The sequence below is a fragment of the Macaca mulatta genome, chromosome 20, assembly GCF_049350105.2.
Source record: "Macaca mulatta isolate MMU2019108-1 chromosome 20, T2T-MMU8v2.0, whole genome shotgun sequence".
NCBI lineage: Eukaryota > Metazoa > Chordata > Mammalia > Primates > Cercopithecidae > Macaca > Macaca mulatta.
The window spans coordinates 20,376,041-20,400,287 of record NC_133425.1 but is presented as its reverse complement, the minus strand read 5'-3'; the positions used below and the strand labels follow the sequence as shown (position 1 = coordinate 20,400,287).

The following is a 24,247-nucleotide window of genomic DNA, read 5'->3' as shown; positions in this document are numbered from 1 at the left end:
AGGAAACACACCACACTGGGTAGAGGGGCTGAAAGTAGAGGAAGAGCCGCTGGGAAGCACCAGGGTCGGTCAGGAAGTAAAGAGAGCAAGGGAAAAGGCAGGAAAGAGCCTTTATTGTAGTTTCTGCCGGAAGGAATGGGAGAGGCAGGGTGAGCAGATTTAGGATTGGCTTAGTTTGAATAATTTCAGAGACCTCTGGGCCATAGAGTTGTCTCTAGTTGTCTGGCACCTGGTCCCTTAGGGTGATTTAAAGCAGCGAGTAGTGACCCTGAGTGTAAAAGCCCCATAAAAGAGGCCAAGGGTTGGGGGTATGTGCTCTGGACTGATTGATTTGCAGTCGGAAGGGCACATTCACAGATAAGTCGTTTTGGATCTCTAGTAATTATTGAGCCCTGGAAGGGGCAGTCCCTCCATGATCAGTAAGGCCCCAAGATGTAAAAGCATGAAATACAGAAACTAGAAAGCATGGTGATTACACTTATGAATAGATTCCAGCCCAAACTCCCTGTTTTTCTGCCCAAGTCTTTGTCAAGGCAACTGTAGAAGCCACCTGGGGTCACCATCTTTAATCCTTTGAAGACATCCATACTAAGGTTTAGACAAGGCCTCATGAAAAAGGTATAGGATAAAAATAATTAGTTCAGGAAAAGAAGAACAGCAAATAAATGAAGAGATAACTTCCCTTTTCATCAAACAATTGCAAAAATGAACAACAATGAGATCGTTTCCACTTATCTTTTGGCAAAGATGAAAGCAAGTTAACAATGCTCACAACTGGTGAGTAGTGTTGGTGGGATTGTAAACCAATTTTTAATAATCTCTCTGGGATGCTGTTTGAGAAGAGGAGTCAATATCCCTACAGCTGTGCTAACTCTTTGACTCAGAATTTCCACTCCTTGGACATAATCCTGAGGAGATGATTCACCAGTGCCAGGGGTTACCCTACCACTGAGTGAGACAGGATGGAGAAATGTCCTGAAAAGATCAATGCAGTGATCATGGTGTTATTTTCCTGTTCAGCCCAAGTTCACACATATTTTATTTTTCTTAACATGATGACAGCCACTCTCACGTTGATTTTTGGAATGCCATGTATGTGGAACTGGGTCTAAAGACATGGTTTTAACTCAGGCTCTGTCATTTTCTACCTCAGTGATTGCACAACAGCAAAGCAGAATTTTCAGGACTTCCATGAATGTAATCATTACTGTGCGCCTTTACTTGCATCATCTCCTTTGGCTGCTATCACTACTGTGGGAGATGGGTATTCTGATTTTGTAGACAAGGAAATTGACCTCTGGACCTCAGGAAGGTTAAGAAATGAGCCCACTGCCACACAATAAACACCAGATAAAGGAGTCAGACTGACTCCAAAGTCAGTCTATTTAATTGCAAATTTTTTCGCCTCCAAAGGGACCTCCCAGTCATCAGACCTGATTCTTTGTTTCACAGAGTGGGTCAGGTGCAGTGATGTCTGAACTATCTTCTGGCTCTAACTTTCAGCCATTCTCAGCTCCTCTCTTGCTTGTGTCTGGATTCTAAGGCTGATCTCATGAGAATGAGTGTTTCAAAAGGGTGCCCTCTGCAGGACAGGTGCACCTCCCAGCAGGGGCAATGAACACCCTTTTTGTCTTTATGGAGTCTGTCTTCAGATACTGGCATTCGCCTGGCTCCTTGGGCCCACCTTGCCCTTGTCAGTGACCAGGAAGAAGCCCAGCACCTTGGCACTGCTTTCCCAGTTAATTTCTAACTAAGGAATCTTTTGCTGTGAGAAGGTGTGAAACAGTGACCTTGTACTTCCGGGCACAGGGGTGACCCCCCCAACGTCAATCATTTGGGGTCTCTAGCTATTAGGAAAAAGAACAACAACAACCTCACAGCTTGGACAAGGCAAACATTATGCCAGGAGGAAAAAATATTCCACCCCCAAGAAAACAATATCAAAAAACAGAACTAGAGAATAATTGGAGGAAAGATTGCCAGCCTGGGGCAGATGTGTATATATAAGTATGAGGCACATCGTGACCAGACTAACTCTACCTTTTCGGCTTCAGGTAAGGCTATCTGTAGCTGTCTTGTCCTAGCCCAGCTTATCCCCATTCTATTTGAGGGAGGTAGCAGAGGAAATTAAGACCTTGGACACTGGGGTCAGACCTGGATTTGAGTCATTATTCAATAATTATCATTATTGGCTTCATAATCTTTGGTAAGTTAGTTTTCCTCTCTTTGATCCTCTCTGTCCTAGTAACAATGACTACTATTTTTTTACTTATTCCATGAATATTAGTTATGAACCTATTATGCGCCAGTTACCAGGGATACGACAATGAACAAGAACATTTGCTATGTGCTGGGCCCTGCTTGACATATGTCATCTTAGTTAATCCCAGTGACAAAACGCAGTGTTTTGGGTCGCAACTCATTAGTGGGTCATAAAATCGTTCCATTTGTGGGTTATATCCAGAGACTTCTTTTAATTAAGTATAATAGAATATGTCAGTAAGCAATACACATTTGAGGCAAGCAGCATCTTTGTTCCCCTGTTTTCTCATCTGCAAACTAGGGTAATACTTATCTCGTAGGGTTGTGGTACGAATTAAATGACTTAATATAGTCAGGATAGTAAGGATATCAGTTGTCTTATAAAACTTTTATTTTATGTGTGTGTGCACATACACACAGAAGCGACTGCACTAGATCGTGACATAAAATGTTTTCCTTTCCTTTTTTTTTTTTTTTTGAGATGGAGTCTCGCATTGTCACCCAGGCAGGAGGGCAGTGGCGCAGTCTCAGCTCACTGCAACTTCTGCCTCCCAGGTTCAAGCAATTCTCCTGCCTCAGCCTCCCGAGTGGCTGGGATTACAGGTGCCCACCACCACGCCTGGCTAATTTTTGTATTTTTATTGGAGATAGGGTTTCACCATGTTGGCCAGGCTGGTCTCAAACTTCTGACCTCATGATCCACCCCCCTCGGCCTCCCAAAGTGCTGGGATTACAGGTGTGAGCCACCGCGCCTGGCAACATAAAATGTTTTTCTTGTAGCACATCATGGTCACAAAGATCTGGAAAACGTTGCTCTGGGACCCAATGTCTTTGAGCACATGGACGTCTTTGAACTAAGCCGGGCCCATCATAGATATTCAGTTTGTGAAAGCAACAATCTCCATTTCACAAACAAAAACGGAGACTTAGTGAACTGAAATACCCAACGTCACAGTGTTCGTGATCAGTAAAACAGGGATTTGAATCCCGGTTGCAGGCTGCAGCTCCTCCATACTTAGCCAACATGCCACGCTATTTTGCTGCTGTGAACGCTGGGGTAATACTGGCATTCATCTTGGACTATTTTTCCAGTTAAAAGAAATAATAAGCGACCACTTCAGAAACATTAAAATGCGTTGTGGAGGTTAATTACCTCTCAAGTTGCTTGTCTCAAGCCACTTCTTTACAATATGTGAGTTGCATGAAGGAGCAGATTTTGTTGTATTCATTGTTCTCCATGGTGACTAGCTCCCTGTTTGGCACAATGTAGCTACTCAATAGATGTTTGTTGAATGAATAAGTGATCTGGGCAAATTGAAAGTCTCCAGGCAGAGGATCAGTTAAAATCCAAAGCTGCCTTCAATAAAGTGGTGAGTTCAGAACAGAACACTATTCCATCTTGCTACTTCCTGTTCCAAATGACTCAGTCCTTCAAAACGTGCAATGTGCTGAGACTTGGGGAGCCAAGACTGGGATGTTGGTGAGGTAACGATGGGGACTACAAGGGGGAAAGTGCCAGCAAAACAAGGGCTGCAGTGTTATGCAATTTTTTTAGTCCATATAAGTGACACCTCCTGGAGTTTATACTATACAATCAAAGCACTCCTCCCAGCTGTGGGGAGGAGAGTTAGATCATGCATTTGTCCCATCCATCTCTGTTCACAGGACACCAGACATCAGAGACAGAGAGAAAAACTCAAAGGGCCAACCCATCTTGCCTTTGGGCAGGTGTTCTCTAGACCAGAAGTAGCTGGGAAGAGCAGAAAGGATGGGACAGCCATCTCTGACTTGGGTGCTGTTGTTGGCGGTGGCCTCTTGGTTAATCACAACTGCAGCCACTGACTCCTCAGAAGCAAGTAAGTGAGAAGTGTGTGTGCATTGTATGTGTGTGTATGCACGTGTATGTGTGAATGTGGTGGGGAGCGGAGCAATGTAGCCCATGTCAGAGGCGATCTCAATCCTCCTATTGCACTTGGGACTTGCATTGTCTTCATTCTAAGTTCATTTCTTAGACCTCAGTATGCATAGGACTGACTTAGAAATTTTGCTGAAATGCAGATTCTGGTTCAGCAGATCTGCAGTGGGACCTGAGATGCTGAATTTTTAACAAGCTTCCAGGTGATGCTGGTACTGGGGTCCTTGGAGCACACATTGAAAAGCAAGGGGCTACAACATCTCTAAGGCCTGAAGGCCCTGTATTGGAAGTCAAAAACATACTATATCACATAGGAGATTTGAACCAATGCAGGAGGCTCCAAACACCTACCCTTTCAACCTTAAGAGGTCACTCCATTGGGCTGATATTTGCTCTCACCCCACTTTCATTTTCTCCCTGGAGTACATTGGGGCATGATGAATACTATTGTGGTGTCCTGGTTAAAAGCACATATTTTGTGGTCCTGCCATCTGCGTCTGTATCCTGGTTCTACTTCTTACCAAAGGAGCAAGGGGCTTAATCCCTCTGAACCTCAGTTTCCTTGTCTTTAAAATAAGGATAAATAAAAAACTGACCTCACAAGGCTGTTGGAAAGTATTCAACAAGATAGTGAATGAAAAGTGCACATCCTATTGCCCGGCATATAGTAACTGCTTAATAAACAACAGCTTATTTTTTTTTTTTAACAGTTATTTTTCTTATGGAGGAGCAAAGTACAACTGCCCTGCCTGGTGGGGTTGGAGGACTCCTCAAGAGAGGAGGCGACACTGAGCAGGGTTCTGATGAAGGTTTTGCCAGTCAGGGAAGCAGATCTGGCAGAAAACAAAATGTGCAAAGGCAGGGAGGGGCAACAGGTTCATTGCAAATCCTACCAGAGTACAGGAATTCTGTGCATTACTTTTCTGAATGTGAGAATGTGACTATTTTAAAAGAAGACAGCTTGAAAGCAATGCTTAACACAAAAATCAGTGGTGGAGCTGGGCCTGATGGCACGTGCCTGTGGTCCTGGCTTTTTGGGAAGCTGAGGCAGGGTGCGGTGGTGGCAGAGGGAGTGGAGCGCTTGAGCCCAGGAAGTGTAGGCTACAATGAGCTATGATCGCACCACTGCACTCCAGCCTGGGCGACAGAGCTAGATCCCCTCTCTAAAAAAAAAATAAATAAGGTTAAAAAATACAATGAAATAAACACAGAATGAATGGTGGAAGTTTGACATCATCAGGGGAGTTTTGTTTCTTTCTTTCTTTCCTTGTTTTGGAGGGAGTCTGCTAGGGAATAAGTCTTAAATTATAATATGAGTTCCCTGGAGAACGAGGGAAGGATCTCTGGGTGGCCACGGGCCCAGCTGCCCAACACTCGGAGGCTGGGCTCTTCTGTCCACAGGATGGTGCTCTGAATGTCACAGCAATGCCACCTGCAAGGAGGATGAGGCCGCCACGACATGCACCTGTAAGGAGGGCTTCGCCGGCGACGGTCTGACCTGCGTGGACGTGGATGAGTGCGCCATTCCTGGGGCTCACAACTGCTCCGCCAACAGCCGCTGCGTAAACACGCCAGGCTCCTTCTCCTGCGTCTGCCACGAAGGCTTCCGCCTGTCGCCCGGGCTCGGCTGCACAGACGTGGATGAGTGTGCAGAGCCTGGACTTAGCCACTGCCACGCCCTGGCCACGTGTGTCAATGTGGTGGGCAACTACTCGTGCGTATGCCCCGCGGGCTACTGGGGGGATGGATGGCATTGTGAGTGTTCTCCGGGCTCCTGCGGGCCGGGGCTGGACTGCGTGCCCGAGGGCGACACGCTCGTGTGCGCGGATCCGTGCCAGGCGCACCGCATCCTGGACGAGTATTGGCGCAGCACCGAGTACGGGGAGGGCTACTACTGCGACACGGACCTGCGCGGCTGGTACCGCTTCGTGGGCCAGGGCGGTGTGCGCCTGGCCGAGACCTGCGTGCCAGTCCTGCGCTGCAACACGGCCGCCCCCATGTGGCTCAACGGCTCGCATCCGTCCAGCGACCAGGGCATTGTAAGCCGCAAGGCCTGCGCGCACTGGAGCGGCCACTGCTGCCTGTGGGATGCGTCCATCCAGGTGAAGGCCTGTGCCGGCGGCTACTACGTCTACAACCTGACGGCGCCCCCCGAGTGTCACCTGGCGTACTGCACAGGTCAGCTGGGCGTCTCCCCACAGTCCTCATCCCAGGCCTGGATAGGCACTGCAAAAGACGGGGGTGCGTCCTTATTGATTGTCTGTCTGTCCCTGTGACCCTGCAGACCCCAGCTCCGTGGAGGGGACGTGTGAGGAGTGCAGTTTAGACGAAGACTGCAAATCGAATAATGGCAGATGGCACTGCCAGTGCAAACAGGACTTCAACATCTCTGGTGAGGCCAGTGGGGAGGAAACGGGTTGTTGAGAAATCTGTCATTGACTGGGGAAGGGACGTATTCCTCCCCTGTGAGATTGGGGCCATATGGGTGTGACGCAGGGGCTACATATCCAACCTGAGTGAAAAGAGAAGATCCACTAATACCCATTAAAGCTGGCAAGAGGCTCTCTGGGGCTCCCTGAGTCTCCCTTTAGTTGACTTCAAAGCTCTCAGAGGTTTGGGGAACTCCCAACCTTCTTTCTGAGGCCCCACACCGCAGTGGGCACACGCGTTGCTGCCATCTGGGAGCCAACCAGAACACAGGCCCGGTGACCAGTCCACCAATCAGCTCAGGCCTGGTGACCAGACCACCAATCAGCTCAGGACTCTGGGCCAGGCACAAGCCTCAGATTTCTCATAGGTACAATTATTGAAGATGAAAACAGTATTTTCCAGACTTCAGTCATGATTTTAGTTACATCCAAGTGCCAACTTTACAATTGGCACCCTGGTTCACTTGCTTTATCCCAGTGTTATCTGTGCCATGACTTTTATTATTAAGTTGTTTTTCTTCTAATGGACTGAATCTCTTTTTTTTTTTTTTTTTTTTTTTTTGAGACGGAGTCTCGCTCTGTCGCCCAGGCTGGGGTGCAGTGGCCGGATCTCAGCTCACTGCAAGCTCCGCCCCCCGGGTTTACGCCATTCTCCTGCCTCGGCCTCCCGAGTAGCTGGGACTACAGGCACCCGCCACCTTGCCCGGCTAGTTTTTTTGTATTTTTTAGTAGAGGCGGGGTTTCACCGTGTTAGCCAGGATGGTCTCGATCTCCTGACCTCGTGATCCGCCCGTCTTGGCCTCCCAAAGTGCTGGGATTACAGGCTTGAGCCACCGCGCCCGGCCTAATGGACTGAATCTCTTAAGCAAATTTGGAATGTTGATGGTCACGACTTCATCTGTCTGTGGCAAGTTATGCTTACCTTAGATAGAAAGTTAACTGTAAAAATAAAAGTTACTAAAAAGAAAAGAAAGTTACTAAATTCCAGCAGTTGTGTAATACTTCAATAAAACAAATTTTTAAAAATAAATACTAAAAATTAGAAAAATACTTTAATTTTTAAAAAATTAAAAAAGAATTCTAGCTGAGTGTTGTTTCCTGCCCCAAACTCTGAGCCCGAGGCCTGCCCTGTTTGAGACGGAAGTTAGTGGGCCGGGCGCAGTGGCTCATGCCTGTAATCCCAGCACTTTGGGAGGCCGCGGAGGGCGGATCACCTGAGGTCAAGAGTTCAAGACCAGCCTGGCCAACATGGCAAAATTCCATCTCTACTAAAAACACAAAAATTAGCCGAGTCTGATGGCAGGTGCCTGTAATTCCAGCTACTCGGGAGGCAGAGGCAGTAGAATCACCTGAATCCTGGAGAGGGAGGTTGCAGTAATCCAAGATGGCACCACTGCATTCCAGCCTGGGTGACAAGAGAGAAACTCCGTCTCAAAAAAAGAGAGAGAGAGAGGGAAGTTAGTGTGTATATGGCTTTAAAGACATTAGTGGCAAGCTGGGACTATCTCCTTGATGTGAAAAGGGTAGAAAGCAATTGCAGCTTGCTTGCTTTCTCTTTCTTTCTTTCCCTCTTTCTTTTTCTTTCTTTCTCTTTCTTTTTCTTTCCTTTTCTTCTCTTTCTCTCTCTCTTTTCCTTCCTTCCTCCCTCCCTCCTTTCTTTCCCTCCCTTCCTTCTTTCTTTTCTTTCTTTCTTTCTCTTTCTTTCTTTTTCTTTCATTTTCTTTTCTTTCTCTCTCTCTTTTCCTTCCTTCCTCCCTCCCTTCCTCCCTCCCTCCTTTCCCTTCCTTCCTTCCTCCCTCCCTCCCTCCGTCCCTCCCTCCCTCCCTCCCTCCCTCCCTCCCTTCCTTCCTTCCTTCCTTCCTTCTTTCCTTCCTTCCTTCCTTCCTTCCTTCCTTCCTTCCTTCCTTCCTTCCTTCCTTCCTTCCTTCCTTCCTTTCTTCTTTTACGAGTCTGCCTCTGTCACCCAGGCTGGAGTGCAATGGTGCGATCTCAGCTCACTGCAATGTCTGCCTTCCAGGTTCAAGCAATTCTCCTGCCTCAGCACCCCCAAGTAGCTGGGATTACAGGTGCCCACCACCTCGCCTGGCTACATTTTTTTTTTTTTTTTTTTTTAGTAAAGATGGGATTTCACCATGTTGGCCAGGCTGGTCTTGAGCTCCTGACCTCAAGTGATCTGCCTGTCTCAGCCTCCCAAAGTGCTGAGATTATAGGCATGAGCCACCACATCCGGCCTTTTTTTTTTTTTTTTAACTAGTATTCATTGTTATTTAACGCTGGGACATCAACCACCCCCCTCCCCCAAACCCTCTTGCATTTGGTATATAACCCACATTTAGGGGAACCCAGGATATATCCATTGATGTCAGAGGTCCAATCTTTGAGCACCTCCAGGTGGTGATCGGCCCAGCCAGCTGGACCTGGCCCCTGGGGATGTGCTGGGCCCCCAAGCTACAGACACAGGCCCTCACTCCCGCCTAACCTGTTTCAGATATCTCCCTCCTGGAGCACAGGCTGGAATGTGGGGCCAATGACATGAAGGTGTCCCTGGGCAAGTGCCAGCTGAAGAGTCTGGGCTTCGAGAAGGTCTTCATGTACCTGAGTGACAGCCGGTGCTCGGGCTTCAATGACAGAGACAACCGGGACTGGGTGTCTGTAGTGACCCCAACCCGGGATGGCCCCTGTGGAACAGTGTTGACGGTACGTCCTGGCCAGTGGGGGACAGAACCAGAGCACTGCCTGGTTCAAGCTTCAGCTCTATCACTTCCCAGTTATAGTAGCTTTGGGGAGTTATTTAGCCTGGCTGTGCCTCAGTTTCATCAACTGTAAAGTGGAGAAATAATAGTACCTACTCCACAGGTGTATTGAGAGGACTGAATGAGTTAATGTGTTAAAGTGACTAGGACAGTGACTGCACACAGTAAGTGCTCAATAAACATCAGCTTCAACTAAAGAGAGCAATTCATGGTGATAGTTCTCCATTTTACAGATGGGAAAAGTAGGGCGATAATAGTGATTGTCCCAGCCAGTAGGCATCAGCATTGGGTTCAGAAACTTATCTGTTTGTCTCCAGTGGTCCTGGAAGGCAAGGTCTGTATCCTTAATGTACAGAGAACCAGGACCTTACCTACAGAGGTCTCCTCAAATGAAACCCAGAGGTAAATGTTTGTGTGAGTGGAGCAGTATCTCCTGCCACCTCTCTCATTACCAGAAGAAAGAAAGAAAGAAAGAAAGAAAGAAAGAAAGAAAGAAAGAAAGAAAGAAAGAAAGAAAGAAAGAAAGAAAGAAAGAAAAGAAAGAGAAAGGAGAGAAAGAGAGAGAGAGAGAAAGAGAGAGAGAGAAAGAGAGAAAGAAAGAGAGAGAGAGAAAGAAAGAAAGAAAGAAAGAAAGAAAGAAAGAAAGAAAGAAAGAAAGAAAGAAAGAAAGAGAGAAAGGGAAAAGAAAAAAGGGAGAGAAAGAAAGATTTAATGTTGGCCGGGCATGGTGGCTCACACCTATAATCCCAACACTTTGGGAGGCTGAGGCGGGTGGATATCTTGAGGTCAGGGGTTTGAGACCAGCCTGGCCAGCACAGAGAAACTCCATCTCTACTAAAAATGCAAAAATTAGCTGGGTGTGGTGGTGGACGCCTGTAATCCCAGCTACTCGGGAGTCTAAGGCAGAAGAATCACTTGAACCCAGAAAGTGGAGGTTGTGGTGAGCCAAGATTTGCACTACTGCACTCCAGCCTGGATAACAGAGTGAGACTCTGTCCCCAAACAAACAAACAAACAAACAGAGATAATTAATGTCATTTTCCACGGATGGTATTTGAAATTCCATTAATGATGACTTGGCATATGGTTTTTAGTTTTCAAGAGAGGAAGCACGGGGTGTTGAAAAGGGCCTAGGCTTGTGAGATGTCATGTACTGTGGGCAATCCCTCAGTGACTCTCTTACTATGAACCTCTGTCTTCTTGTCCAGGAAGCAGGGATGTGGCAGCGCCACCTCTTAGGGTCACTGAAGGGACTAATGCAATGACTCAGGAGGGGTATTCCACTCAGGGTCTGGCACATGACATGTGCGCATGAATGGTCATTGCTGTTGTAACTTTTTTTCTAATTTATAAAGAAAAGATGATTAATTGGCTCATAGTTCAGGCTGTACAGGGAGTTTTTAACTGTTGTGGGATTTTTTTTTTTTTTTTTTTTTTTGAGATGGAATCTCCCTCTGTCGCCCAGGCTGGAGTGCAGTGGCACGATCTTGGCTCATTGCAAGCTCTGCCTCCAGGGTCCAAGCAATTCTCCTCTCTCAGGCTCCTGAGTAGCTGGGACTACAGTCACCCATCACCATTCCTGGCTACTTTTTTTTGTATTTTTAGTTCACCATATTGGTCAGGCTGGTTTCAAACTCCTGACCTCAGGTGATCTACCTGCTTCGGCCTCCCAAAGTGCTGGGATTACAGGCATGAGCTACCGCGCCCAGTCATAGGCAGCTTTTTATCAAGGAGACTAGGAGAGCAGCTCACAAGTAGCCAGAGACCAGAAGATTTGGCTTTGAAGTCCTACTCAGATTCTCATGCCCCTTTCTCTCATCCCATCCCTACTCCCCCATTCCCTACAATACAGAGGAATGAAACCCACGCCACTTACAGCAACACCCTCTACCTGGCAGATGAGATCATCATCCGTGACCGCAACATCAAAATCAACTTTGCATGTTCCTACCCCCTGGACATGAAAGTCAGCCTGAAGACCTCCCTACAGCCAGTGGTCAGGTGCGGCCAGAGAGGGTCCCTGAGGCCCCTAGACGATTCTACCCCCAAACCCCTTAACCATGAGCTTCTCTGTCAACTGCCACCCACAGGGAGCTGGGAGTGAGGGCTGGGAATCAGGGTTGCCCAGTGGAAGAGCCAGGAATTCTGGAGCCCAGGTTCAAATCTAGACTTTGTCATAAGTGATGGTTATGCCCTGGCCAGGGGGGGACAGAGTCAGAGCACTGCCTGGTTCAAGCCCCAGCTCTGTCACTTACTAGTTGTATGAGCTTGAGTGAGTTGTTGAGCCTGGCTTTGGGAAGTTGACAGCCCCTCTCTGGGTGTCAATATTTTCATCTGTGAAATAGGTTTAGCCATACTTGTACCGCCTTTCTTAGAGTACAGCAGTACTCTAAGAATCAAATGATATGGGAGGATCGCTGGAGCCCAGGAATTTGAGGCCGCATTGAGCTATGATTGTGATGTGAATCAGATTCAACCATTAAAATGTGGATGATTCCGATGTGAATCAAATATTAGAGTCTCTACTTTTCAAGGGGCAGGATGGTTGTGCCAGAGAGCAGGAAGGGTCTGAGTCCAGACTGCTGTGGAGCTCTGGGCAAATCGTATTTCACATTTGGACCTCAACTTCCTTCCTTCTCTGTGAATGAAAGAAATTTGATTATAGAGGGTTTTAAAAATTATGCTCTTTGCAAGTGTCTTGGTAGGGGCCAAGGGAGGTGCCCTGGCAGAGTGCCTGCAGGGGTAAACTATTCATACTGGGTGCCACCTAAGATTTTATTATATTTTTTTTAAAAAGGAACCTGTTGCTAAATAAAATGGAAAATCTTCAAATAGGATGAATCACAGGCCAATGATGGAAAAATAATAGTCATAATAAGAAATAAGATTTATTGACTATTTATTTATTTATTTATTGAGATGGAGTCTCGCACTGTTGCCCAGGCTGGAGTTCAATGGCATGATCTCGGCTTGCTGCAACTTCCACCTCCCAGGTTCCAGCAATTCTCCTGCCTCAGCCTCCCAAGTAGCTGGGATTACAGTGCCCACCACCATACCCAGCTAAGTTTTGTATTTTTAGCAGAGACAGGGTTTCACCATGTTGGCCAGGCTGGTCTCAAACTCCTGTCCTCAGGCAATCCAGCCACCTCGGCCTCCCAAAGTGCTGGGATTACAGGCGTGAGCCACCACACCCTGCCAAGAACTAAGATTTATTGAAAGCTTACTATGTCTCAGGCATTGTATCTGGTGTTCTGCCTGGAACATCTCATCAAACTCCTACAGCAGCCCTAGGTGACAAAGGTATTATTGTTATTATTATTATTCCCATTATACTGATGTGGAAATTGAGGGTTACAGAAATTTGAGTGACTCACCCAAAGCTGTAAAGTCTAGCAGGTGACAGAGCTGGGATTCAGACATCAGGTCCAGAGCCTCCACTTGACCATGACCTTCCCTTCGAAGCTTGCCCATAGTTTTCTGCTCTCTTGGCCAGCCAGACTCAGGAAAGGATGCTGGGCACTGATGAGAGTGCATAGCTGACTTGGAGGAAGAAGGGTGCTCATTGCAAGCTGGTGGCTGGAGCCTCACCTGGCCAAGCACTGTCCTGGAGCAATGTGGCCCTGTCCTCAGCGTGGTAGGCTCTGGGGAACAACAAGTTTTCCCACATCTCTCTGTTTTATGGTGGTTTTTTTGTTTGTTTTGTTTTGTTTTGTTAAGAATCTGGGTCTCACTCTGTCACCCAGGCTGGAGTACAGTGGCACAATCATAGCTCAATGCAACCTCAAATTCCTGGGCTCAAGCTATCCTCCCACCTCAGTCTCCCAGGTAGCTAAGACTACAGACACATGCCACCACCCTGGGCTATTTTTAAAAATATTTTTGTAGAGACAGGGTTTTGTTATGTGGACCAGGCTAGTCTTAAACTCCTGGCCTCAAATGATCCTCCTGCCTATGCCTCCTAAAGTATTGGGATTACAGGCATGAGCCACAGCACCTGGTCCCTCTCTCTGTCTTGAGTTAGACATCTCACCCCAGTCTTCACTGATAACTCAGTTCGCATCTGTAAAATGGACTTCCACATTTCGGAGTATTTCTCATGTGCCTTATTTCGTGAGGTATCAGCCTTACAATGTCCTTTGTTGGATCATCCAGTGAAGTTCACATCAGTGTGGCTGTTTTCAGTGTGGTTAAAAATAAATAATTTATAAAGCTCAGTCTTCTGCTGCAGATGTTAGTACATCACGATGGAGACGAGGATGCAAGTTGTAGGACTCATCATAGCTCAATTCCTTTTAACCTGTTCTAGATTGAGACTAAAGAAGGAATCCAGGTGTTTCTCTCAATAATTTGCTTTTTGCCATCTTGAAGGCTACAGGGGTAGCAAAGGCTACAGCGGTAGCAAGTGAAGGACTGGACGTGTTACTTGAGATGTGATTGATCCATAGACCAGCAGCATCAGCAGCATCCAGGCACTTGTCAGAAATGCAGGACCTTGAGCCCCACCCCAAACTCACTAAATCAGAGCCTGCATTTTATCTAGATCCCAAGTTGACCTGTATGTACTTAGTGCGGTTTGCAAAACAACGGTTGGTGGGTTCCAGTCTTATTGCTGGATAAAAATGCAAATAACTACAAGGGAATGCCCAGGAATGCAAACCAGAGAAGGTGGCTCATCTGCGGATGTTCTCAGCCTGGTCCTCTCACCAACCCTTCTCCCCCGGCAGTGTCCTAAACATCAGAGTGGGCGGGACCGGCATGTTCACGGTGCGGATGGCCCTCTTCCAGAGCCCTTCCTACACGCAGCCCTATGAAGGCTCCTCCGTGACGCTGTCCACTGAGGCTTTTCTCTATGTGGGCACCATGTTGGATGGGGGTGACCTGTCCCGATTTGCACTGCTCATGACCAACTGCTATGCCACGCCCAGTGGCAATGCCACGGACCCTCTGAAATACTTCATCATCCAGGACAGGTAAGGCAAAGGTTCCTACATGGGAAATGGGAACCCACGGGTAGAATTCAGAGGGGGTCTTTGGACTTGGAAGAAGGAAAATTGCATCCTTTTTTTTTTTTTTTGAGACAGAGTCTTGCTCTGTTGCCAAGGCTGGAGAGCAATGGCGCGACCTCGGCTCACTGCAACCTCTGCCTCCTGGGTTCAAGTGATTCTTCTACCTCAGCCTCCCAAGTAGCTGGAATTACAGGCACAGGCCAGCACGTCTGGCTAATTTTTGTATTTTTAGTAGAGATGGGGTTTCACCATATTGACCAGGCTGGTCTCGAACTCCTGACCTCAAATGATTATTTGAGGTCATTGCACCTGCCTCGGCCTCCCAAAGTGTTGGGATTACAGGCGTGAGCCACTGCACCCAGCCGGAAAATCGCATCTTTATATTCATTACCCTGTAGCGGAAGCTTAGCATTCCCATACATTATAAATACAGGCAACAAACTACAGAAATATTAGCAGGTCATGTGAAGTCATTTATGGTCATTAGTACTTTTTAGTTACTATAGCATTAGAATTTTCACTAGACCTTATTAATGAATTATCAAATACATATGTATTTGCAAATATATATATTTATGTGTTATATATTGTATGCATTTAAAAATATTATTTCTGAAGAGAGATGTACAAGCTTCGCCAGAGAGCTGAGTAGGGTTTACAATTCAAAAAATGGTAAGAAACCGGATGGAAAGGCTTGCCCAGGGGAGCAGGCAGCCCAGCACCTGGGGTGGGCATGGTTAGCCAAGGGCCAATTGAAACTAGGACACAAGTGTGCTACCTTTTACTCAAGAGGCACTCGATGACTATGAATCTTACCATGAGAAGGTGGTTCTCTTTCTCATTCACAAGTTGAAAAGATATTTTGGAAGCTTGCTATGTGTTGGGTTCTGTGGACTTCACAGTAAATAGAAGGAACAAAAACCTCTGCCCTCATACATCTTATAGTCTAAAGGGGGAGGACAAACGATTAAATGAAAGTGAAATATGTAGTATGTTAATGACAAAGAGGTTATAGAAGAAACAAAGCAGGAGAAGGAGAGAGACATTTGCAATTTTAATTGCATTGTCAGAAAAAGCATTCCTGAGAGACAGTAGTCTTTTTCCATTAGGTTATCTTAGAGTCTGCCTGGTTATATCAGGGGAATATTTTCAGGTGAGTGCTAATGTGATGTTCATACTTCTTTGTTATCTGGAATCTCCCTTTGCAATAAAAATAAAGCAGAAGTCTGTTTCAGAGCATTTTACAATTAACAGTGTCTAACTCAAACTTAATACAACTCTTTTGTTGATCTTGTCCTCATTGTATGGTCCTGTTCTATTTACGGCAAGTGATACTTGTCTGCCATTTGAAGTCATGACCTAAAGATTCTTCTAGAAAATAAATGTATTTCAGTAAAAAATACAAGTGGATTTCAAGAAAATTAGTAAGTAAATAATAATAGAGATGTTGAGACACACAGGAAAATGCTCCTAAAGGTGGTAGCTCAATAAAGAAAAAAAGAACTGAAATTTGGAAACTGTTGGCATGACCTTGATTGGAGTATCACAGAGATTTGGGTTCAAATCTTGCCTTTGTCATTTCTTAGTTTTAAGAAACAGGTCAGCTCATCTCTCTGGGTTTTTCTGTTCTCAGACATAAATGGGGAAAAATAATACCTGCTATGCTGGGATTTTAAAACTTGTTTTTCATGAGTATAAAAGTACAGCAGGGGGTCAGTCACGGTGGCTCATGCCTGTAATTCCAGCACTTTGGGAGGCTGAGGCAGGTGGATCACCTGAGATCAGAAGTTCAAGACTAGCCTGGTCAATATGGTGAAGCCCATCTCTACTAAAAATACAAAAAAATTAGCCAGGCATGGTGGTGCGCACCTGTAATCCCAGCTACTTGGGAGGCTGAGGCAGGATAATAGCTTGAACCCGGAAGGCGGAGGTTGCAGTGAGCTGAGATCACACCATTGCACTACAGCCTGGGCAACAAGAGCGAAACTCCGCCTCAAAGAAAAAAAAAAAGTACACCAGGGAAGCTGAGGCAGGTGGATCACGAGGTCAGGAGTTCAAGACCAACCTGGTCAACATGGTGAAACCCTGTCTCTACTAAAAATACAAGAATTAGCCAGGCATGGTGGCAAGCGCTTTTAATCCCAGCTACTCAAGAGGCTGAGACAGGAGAATTGCTTGAACTGGGAGGCAGAGGTTGCAGTGAGCCAAGATCGTACCACTGCACTCCAGCCTGGGTGGCAGAGCAAGACTCCCTCTAAAAATAAAATAAAAAAGTACAGCAGGGACATTGTGGAAAACTTGGAAAGTTTTGAAAAAGAAGCAGGAAAAAATGTAGGGTGTGTCTATGTGTTTCCATCTGGGTGTGTGTGGGAGCTGGGATGAGAACTGCCAGTCTAGGATGGGTGTCAGAATATCACAAGGCACGAAGAGGAGATAAGTCAGGGAGACAGTGAAAGCACCTGGAGGGGACACATGAATGTCCAGGTTGGCTTGAGCCCATGGAGCCCTCACAGGCCATACTGTCTGCCTTTCAGGAGTTGGGTCCACTTAACCTTAGGGCTTTTCTTTTGCCAGGTGGAGTCTGCACTTTTGAGGCCAGATGTGAATTATGGGAGACACAGAGCTAAGAGTGAAAAACACTCCCAGAAGGTCCCATCTCAGTTTTGCAGTCAGTGTTCAGCCTCCCTCGTAAATCAACTTTGAGGAAAGAGTGTGAATGGCAGAGAGGGTGCCCAGTTTGCCTCCCCAGAATGCCCATGGGTATCCTGACCCAGCCCAGCACACGTGGGAGTCTCTGCATGCTCAATTTCGGGTTTCTCTTTGTAACTGTGTTTGGGCACAATGGTGCATATGCGCAGATGGGTGCACATACTCCAATTTCATCAGTGGCTCTCGGTACCCAGAGGTTTCCATTGTTATAATTATACCACGCATATTGTAGATAGCACATAGCAGCTAATAATTTTTGAATGTAATTCCTGGGAAATCAGGAAGTGCTGACTTTTGGAGAGTTTCAGCTCTGCACTGATGACAGTTTCACTTTAGTATCACATATATAAAGCACCTATGGCATGCTACACACAGTTCTACACACTTTGAGAAATTAACCAGTTTAATCCTTACAGCTATCTTATCACATGGGCTGCAATTATTTCCTATGTACAGGCGGAGAAATTGAGGCACACGAGATTAAGTAAATTGCCCAAAGTCACACAGCTAAAAGGTGACAGAGCAATATTTGAACCCAGGAAGTCTGACTCCAGAATCTTTGTTTAACCAACCACATTAAATGATGTGTAACCCTCCCAGATGCCCACAGACTAAAGACTCAACTGTCCAAGTGGTGGAGAACGGGGAGTCCTCCCAAGGCCGATTTTCCGTCCAGATGTTCCGGTTTGCTGGAAACTATGACCTAGTCTATCTGCACTGTGAAGTCTATCTCTGTGACACCATGAATGAAAAGTGCAAGCCTGTGAGTCGCCTCCCCTCCCCCAACCCATCTCTTATAACCAAAGACATCTGGCCACAAAGAAAGCAAATCAATATTTCTTCCCTGTTTCCCCCTTTTACCACAGGGATAGAATGAGCAATAAGATGAGGTGGGTGTGGCTAGGCAGGAAACCTAAGCTGCCGGGAAAATCAGGTGGGATCTGTGAAGTGCGGCAGGCTGGTAAAAGCTCTGGCTTATCTGCAAGCTTATGTTCAAATAACAGGAGCTGACATTTTTAAGCACCGTGTCCACTTTATTTGTGTTAGCTTTTAATGCTTCACAGCAACTTTATAAGGGAGGTAGTACTAGTTCCCTTTCCTCATGAGGAGAGGGGCTCAGAGAACTTCAGTGGCTTGCCTGAGATTTTGCATCTATCTAACAAATGGCAGAGCTGGGACATGCATGAACCCCAGTATACAGGTCTCCTAAAAACTTCTGCCTGGGGCAGAAGGAGGCACCTGTGAGGTGGGCAGTCCACTCCATGTGGCAGAACCACAGTCAGGCTCCTTCATGGAGGGTGTTTTTCTATTGCCCTCTCCCTCTAGACCTGCTCTGGGACCAGATTCCGAAGTGAGAGTGTCATAGATCAATCCCGTGTCCTGAACTTGGGTCCCATCACACGGAAAGGTAAGAGAACCACTCCCTCCTCAACATTCCTGGCTGGGAATGATCTCTGGAGAGGAAGAGGGATAACAGAGCCTGGCACTGGGCACCTTACTGAGCTCTGAAGAACTGGGAGCAAGTAGATCCTCTGGGGCAAGGTGGAATACAGACTGCCTTCCTTTTACTATTCCCATTCATTGCACAAATATGATTTGTGGATGAATGTGACACAGGACACAGGGGAGGCCAGATAGGCAGGTAGGAATGTAGATGATGCAGACATGTTTGCACACACATGAGGCCACATACATACATTCATAATTGTAGTAGATGTGTGCCTACTCTGTGTCTGGGGGTCTTGTGATGAGCAGAAGTAGATGGCCCTGCTCCCATGGAGCTTGTGAATCAGTGAGGAAGATGCCATTTGAATAATCCCATGTAGATGTGTGGGATCTGGGTGGTGCCAGTTGATCCATCAAGTGCAGGGTCTGCAATGTCTCAAGCACCGATCTTAGGAGTGGTTTAGGAAGGGTCAGAATCTTGTAACCTCCAGCTGCATGACTCCTAAACCATAATTTCTAATCTTGTAGCTAATTTCTTAGTTCTACAAAGGCAGTCTAGCCCCTAGACAAGAAGAAGGTTTGTTTTTGGAAAGGGCTGTTATCGTCTTTGTTTTAAACTATAAACTGAGTTCCTTCCAAAGTTAGTTCAGCTTATACCAAGAAAGGAACAAGGACAACTTAAAAGTTAGAACCAAGATGGCGTCAGCTAGGTTGGCTCTCTTTCACTGTCTCAGTCATAATTTTGCAAAGGTGGTTTCAAGAGTACAGCTTGGGCAAAGGGCCTGTGGCAGGAGGGAGCCTGGCCTGTTAAAGGAACTCAGAGAAGGCCAGGGGAGTTGTGTGGGATGAGCTGCTGCAGACCTTGCGGGGCCTTGCAGTTCCTGCTAAGGGTTGGGACCTTTCTCCTGAAAGCAATGAGAGCCTCTGATGGGTCTGAAGTAGGGGAGTAACGTGATCAGATTTGGGTTTTGAAGAGGTAACTCTGGCTGCGAAGTGAAAAGTAGATTGAAGGGGTTTCTCCCAGGCTGCTTGCCAATCTCATGCATTCTTTTTTCACTGATCCTTCTGTTTTTCTCCAAAGGTGTCCAGGCCACAGTCTCAAGAGCTGCTTTTAGCAGCTTGGGTAAGTTCAGGTCCTCTCCGCAGTGGGACCTGTTCCAGAACTCTCCTGGGGGGCTTCTATCTGTTAACTGTTAATGCTTCATAGCACCTCTATAAGGGAGGTGTTACTAGTTCCATTTTCTAAATGAGGAGAGTGGCTCAGACAACCTGAGTGGTTCTACTGAGATCATGCATCTGTCTATTAATTGCTAGAGCTGGGACGTGTGCTCCAGTATACAGATCACTTATTTTATACACACGCTTATTACAAACTTGTACCCAAAGGATATGCACACACTCCAGATCTGCATCTTGGGCCTTTACTGAAGCTCCAAGGCTCCTAACACTCTTTTCCTAGATTCATTCAATAGGTAACAAATAGGCCAGGCGCAGTGGCTCATGCCTGTAATCCCAGCACTTGGGGAGGCCGAAGTGGGTGGATTACAAGGTTAAGAGATTGAGACCATCCTGGCCAACATGGTGAAACCCCGTCTCTACTAAAAATACAAAAGTTAGCTGGGTGTGGCGGTGCATGCCTGTAGTCCCAGCTACTTGGGAGGCTGAGGCAGGAGAATTGCTTGAACCTGGGAGGCAGAGGTTGCAGTGAGCCAAGATTGCACCACTGTGCTCCAGTCTAGCAACAAAGAAAGACTCCATCTCAAAAAAAAAAAAAAAATTGGTGATAAATATTTCTTGAGTGCTACTATGTGCCAAGAAGCATGTTTAGTTCTGGGGTGAACACAACAAACAAGAAATCCTACTTCTCTGCTTCTTCTTTGCTCTTCTGACTGCCTGGGGTCCCAGGGTGTGCTGAAGGGCTGGACTTGAGTTCTGAAGAGGCAACTGTATCTATGGAAATGCCTGGGGTACCTGGACCTAGGGCTGGACACATGCACACATACCTATGCTGTGTCCCAATAGTACATATGTGCACACAGACACAGGCATGCCCAGATAAGCACTTGAGAATGTAGGTCATCCAGACATGTTTGTCCACACACACAAGGTCACATACATGCAATCATATCTGCATGTACAGATGCACAGAAAGCTGCAATTGTCTGCGTGCATATTTGTGTGTGCAGATGTACACACACTTATTGGAAACCTGTACCCAAAGGATATGAACATACCCCAGATCTGTATCTTGGGCACTTCCTGAAGCTCCAAGCCTCCTCTCTGACACCTTTTCCTAGATTCATTCAATAGGTGACGAATATTCATTGAGTAATACTATGTGCCAAGAAGCATGCTTAGTACTGGGGTGAATACAACGACCAAACAAGAAACCCTACTTCTCTGCTTCTTTGCTTTTCTGACCACAAAGGCCAGGGACAGGTGGCAAAAAAACGCATTTTTATGGCCACCATTTTTATGGCTACTGAATTGTCTAAAAATCTAGGTGAAAAGCAAATCTGTGCAACAGCTACTGGTACCTGGATCTAAGGAGGTTCTTACACTAACCTGGCTTTTTTTTTTTTTTTTTTTTTTTGAGACGGAGTCTCTCTCTGTCGCCCAGGCTGGAGTGCAGTGGCCGGATCTCGGCTCACTGCAAGCTCCGCCTCCCGGGTTTATGCCATTCTCCTGCCTCAGCCTCCCGAGTAGCTGGAACTACAGGCGCCCGCCACCTCGCCTGGCTAGTTTTTTGTATTTTTTAGTAGAGACGGGGTTTCACTGTGTTAGCCAGGATGGTCTCGATCTCCTGACCTCGTGATCCGCCCGTCTCGGCCTCCCAAAGTGCTGGGATTACAGGCTTGAGCCACCGCGCCTGGCCTTTTTTTTTTTTTTTTGAAGTGGAGTCTGCTCTGTCACCCAGGCTGGAGTACAATGGCACAATCTCGGCTCACTGTAACCTCCAACTCCTGGGTTCAAGCGATTCTTCTGCCTCGGCCTCCCCAGTAGCTGAAACCACAGGCTTGCAACACCATGCCCGACTAATTTTTGTATTTTCTAGTAGAGATGGGGTTTCTCCGTGTGGCCAGGCTGGTCTTGAACTCCTGACCTCAGGTGATCCGCCTCCCTCGGCCTCCCAAAATTCTGGGATTAAAGGTGTGAGCCACCCCACCCAGCTAACTGGGCATTTGACCTGAACTAGTTCAGCCCAGTACTGGTGAGCTCAGAGATGGAGAGTCACAGTACTCCTAAGAGGTTTGCCCTCTGTGACTATCCCCCAAGGTCTCTAAGGATGGTTGAGTAGGTTGGGCACTGCACAAGAGTGCCCTTTTGAGGAGGTACCAAGCCTAGTGCCAGAGGAACGACTACCTTTTTCAGATCAGTCCACCTTTTTCAGGGCAGATAAAGAGGAAGCTTCATTTTTCTAGGAGACCAACCCAGAGAGGGGGTCCTCTTCTGATTGGTCAGTCTAGAGGAGGCAGCTTATGTTAATTTGCACAAAAGTACAGTCGTACTAGCAGTTGCCCTGTAACTGTTTTCTTTCCAGGACTCCTGAAAGTCTGGCTGCCTCTGCTTCTCTCGGCCACCTTGACCCTGACTTTTCAGTGACTGACAGCAGAAAGCCCTGTGCTCCGTGGCTGCCGCCTCACTTCCTGCCGGGCAGGGGGCACGATGTAGGCCAGTGCTCCAGCCACAGAAAAGAAAGTTCATGCTTTGGTCAGCCTGCCTTCTTTTCTCCCCTTTCATCCCGGCTGTCGAGAAACAGCCTGTGTCTTTAAATGCTGCTTGTTCTCAAAATGGGACTTGTGACGGTGTACCCGAGTCCCCCATCTCCTGGCAAAATAATGAGTTTTAAATCTCAGTCTTTGAAGTCATCCATTCATTCAACAAGTATTTATTGAACTCTACCATGTAGGCACAATGTATGGTGCTAAGGATCCCATGGTAGGAAAACATAGCCCCCCACCCTGTCCTCACGGAGTTCACAGTCTGCTCAGTGAGACCAGGTTCTGCTGTGTGACCTTACACAATGTCTCTGAGCTTCATCCATTTATTCATTCGTATTTGCTGAGCATGTACTATGTGCCAGGCACTATGTGCTAGATGCCAGGGATATAGCAGTGAACAAGCCAGACACAATCCCTGCCGCCCTGGAATTTCCTGTCTGGTAGGAGAGAGAACTTGAACAAGTAATTCTAAGTAGGTCAGACATTTCAGAAATGAGAGCATAGGCCAGGCACGGTGGCTCGCACCTGTAATCCTGGCACTTTGGGAGGCCCAGGCGGCGGTGGTGATTGCTTGAGCCCAGGAGTTTGAGATCAGCCTGGACAACATGGCAAGACCCCACCCCTACAAAAAAAAATTTAAAAATTAGCTGGGCATGGTGTCACGTGCCGGTAGTCCCAGCTACTTAGCAGGCCGAGGAGGGAGAATCTCTTGACCCTGGGAGGTTGAGGCTGCAGTGAGCTGAGATTATGCCAATGCACCCTAGCTTGAGTGACAGAGCAAGACTCTGTCATTAAAAAAAAAAAAGGAAAAATTAATGATTGTATACCAGGGCCTGCTGGTTCTGTATCATGGAGACAATAGTGATGTCCTCAGAGGGTTAGTTTAGTTTTCCAGAAACATTTATCTGAGAATGTTATGTGTGCCAGGCACTGTTCTAGGTGCTGGGGAACACTGATGAATAAGACAGACAATTACATATTGATGAGTAAGTCCCTGCTTCCAGGAGTCTCCCAGTCCTTAGGGGTAATAAGGAGTAAGCAAGTCAAGGTCAGGTACCTGGAATGTCCTAAGGACTCCCTCCAATCATTAGACATTTCCCTCCCAATCCAGAAGATTCCCTGGAAAACCAACTCCCAGGGACACACCAAGAGCAGAAAAGAGATCAATGATCCCCATTAGTAGGAAATGCTTTGTGGGGTATGAGGGTCCTCCAGGATGGGGCGGCTGGTTCCAGCAGACCCAGATACCCCACGAGTCTCTGGACTTCTGTGCCAAGTGGATAGAAGAAAGCCAGTTTCAATGGGAACTCTCTGCTCTGCTACCAGCTGCTTCCCTGGGCTCCAGCTGTGGCTTTTCAGGAGAGGCCAAGGCCCTCCTTGGTACATTATCAGAACTTTCTGATCCCAGGGAAATCCACACGTGTGTATCAGCAAATGGGGGCTGCTAGGGCAGTGTGTCTTAAGTCAAGGGGCCTGTTATCACACAGACATGCACAGAAAACCTTGACATAAGAACTTTGCAGAGGAAGACTATGGGCTGATCCCAGCCCCTGTCCACTGTCAGGCCATGGTCAGTTGGTGGCTGATGGTGTACGCATCCATCTGTGCTTGCACTCCAATACAACAGAACATAAAGGAAAAATCTGGGCCAAGATCAATAAAGACAAAGACCAAAGACAAGAGCTGGGATAAAAAGAAAGCACATCAGAATTACTCCTTCAGTCCCTCGGTACTTTTTCTTTGCCTTTCTTGTTTTCTATCGATTATCCAGCTCAATATATTCAACAGGTATTTTGGGCATAAGTTCAATGCCAGGCAATTTTCTATGTACCATGGAAACAGCAAATAATCAAACGAGAGCCCTTGCTGGTAGAGAGCTTACATTTAAAAGGCAGATACATTTAAACAACAACTATGTGCCACGTGATAGATGGTGACAAGTCCTGAGGGGGACGAAGAAAAAAGGATGAGGGATAGAGCAATGTGGGTGTTATTTGACATAAAA

General features: G+C 46.8%; 1 protein-coding gene across 10 annotated transcripts; it reads left to right on the top strand.

The window, feature by feature from the left end:
• The first annotated feature begins 1,832 nt into the window (after positions 1-1,832).
• On the top strand, positions 1,833-22,376 carry UMOD (uromodulin). Of its 10 annotated transcripts, none has more exons than XM_077986417.1 (12): positions 2,028-2,054; positions 3,584-3,747; positions 3,991-4,118; positions 5,579-6,355; positions 6,462-6,569; positions 9,095-9,303; positions 11,212-11,360; positions 14,084-14,329; positions 17,675-17,837; positions 18,401-18,482; positions 19,602-19,643; positions 22,062-22,376. In XM_077986417.1, the coding sequence occupies exons 3-12, from the start codon at positions 4,031-4,033 to the stop codon at positions 22,121-22,123; spliced, it is 1,926 nt and encodes a 641-aa protein (XP_077842543.1). In that variant the 5' UTR covers positions 2,028-2,054; positions 3,584-3,747; positions 3,991-4,030; the 3' UTR covers positions 22,124-22,376. The 10 variants fall into 10 exon arrangements, 9 of the variants coding, with proteins under 9 accessions (XP_014981228.3, XP_077842538.1, XP_077842539.1 ...); XM_077986415.1 differs by having other exon boundaries at positions 3,928-4,118; XM_015125742.3 differs by lacking the exon at positions 3,584-3,747 and having other exon boundaries at positions 1,833-2,054; positions 3,928-4,118.
• Positions 22,377-24,247: the final 1,871 nt, after the last annotated feature.

What these genes read in the sequence shown, in the direction of transcription:
- UMOD (XM_077986412.1), top strand. Translation starts at nt 4,031, where the DNA reads ATGGGACAGCCATCTCTGACTTGGGTGCTGTTGTTGGCGGTGGCCTCT. An exon ending in CACTGACTCCTCAGAAGCAA is followed by an intron (nt 4,119 to 5,578) that starts GTAAGTGAGAAG and finishes TTCTGTCCACAG; the next exon opens with GATGGTGCTCTGAATGTCAC. An exon ending in TACTTCATCATCCAGGACAG is followed by an intron (nt 14,330 to 17,674) that starts GTAAGGCAAAGG and finishes TAACCCTCCCAG; the next exon opens with ATGCCCACAGACTAAAGACT.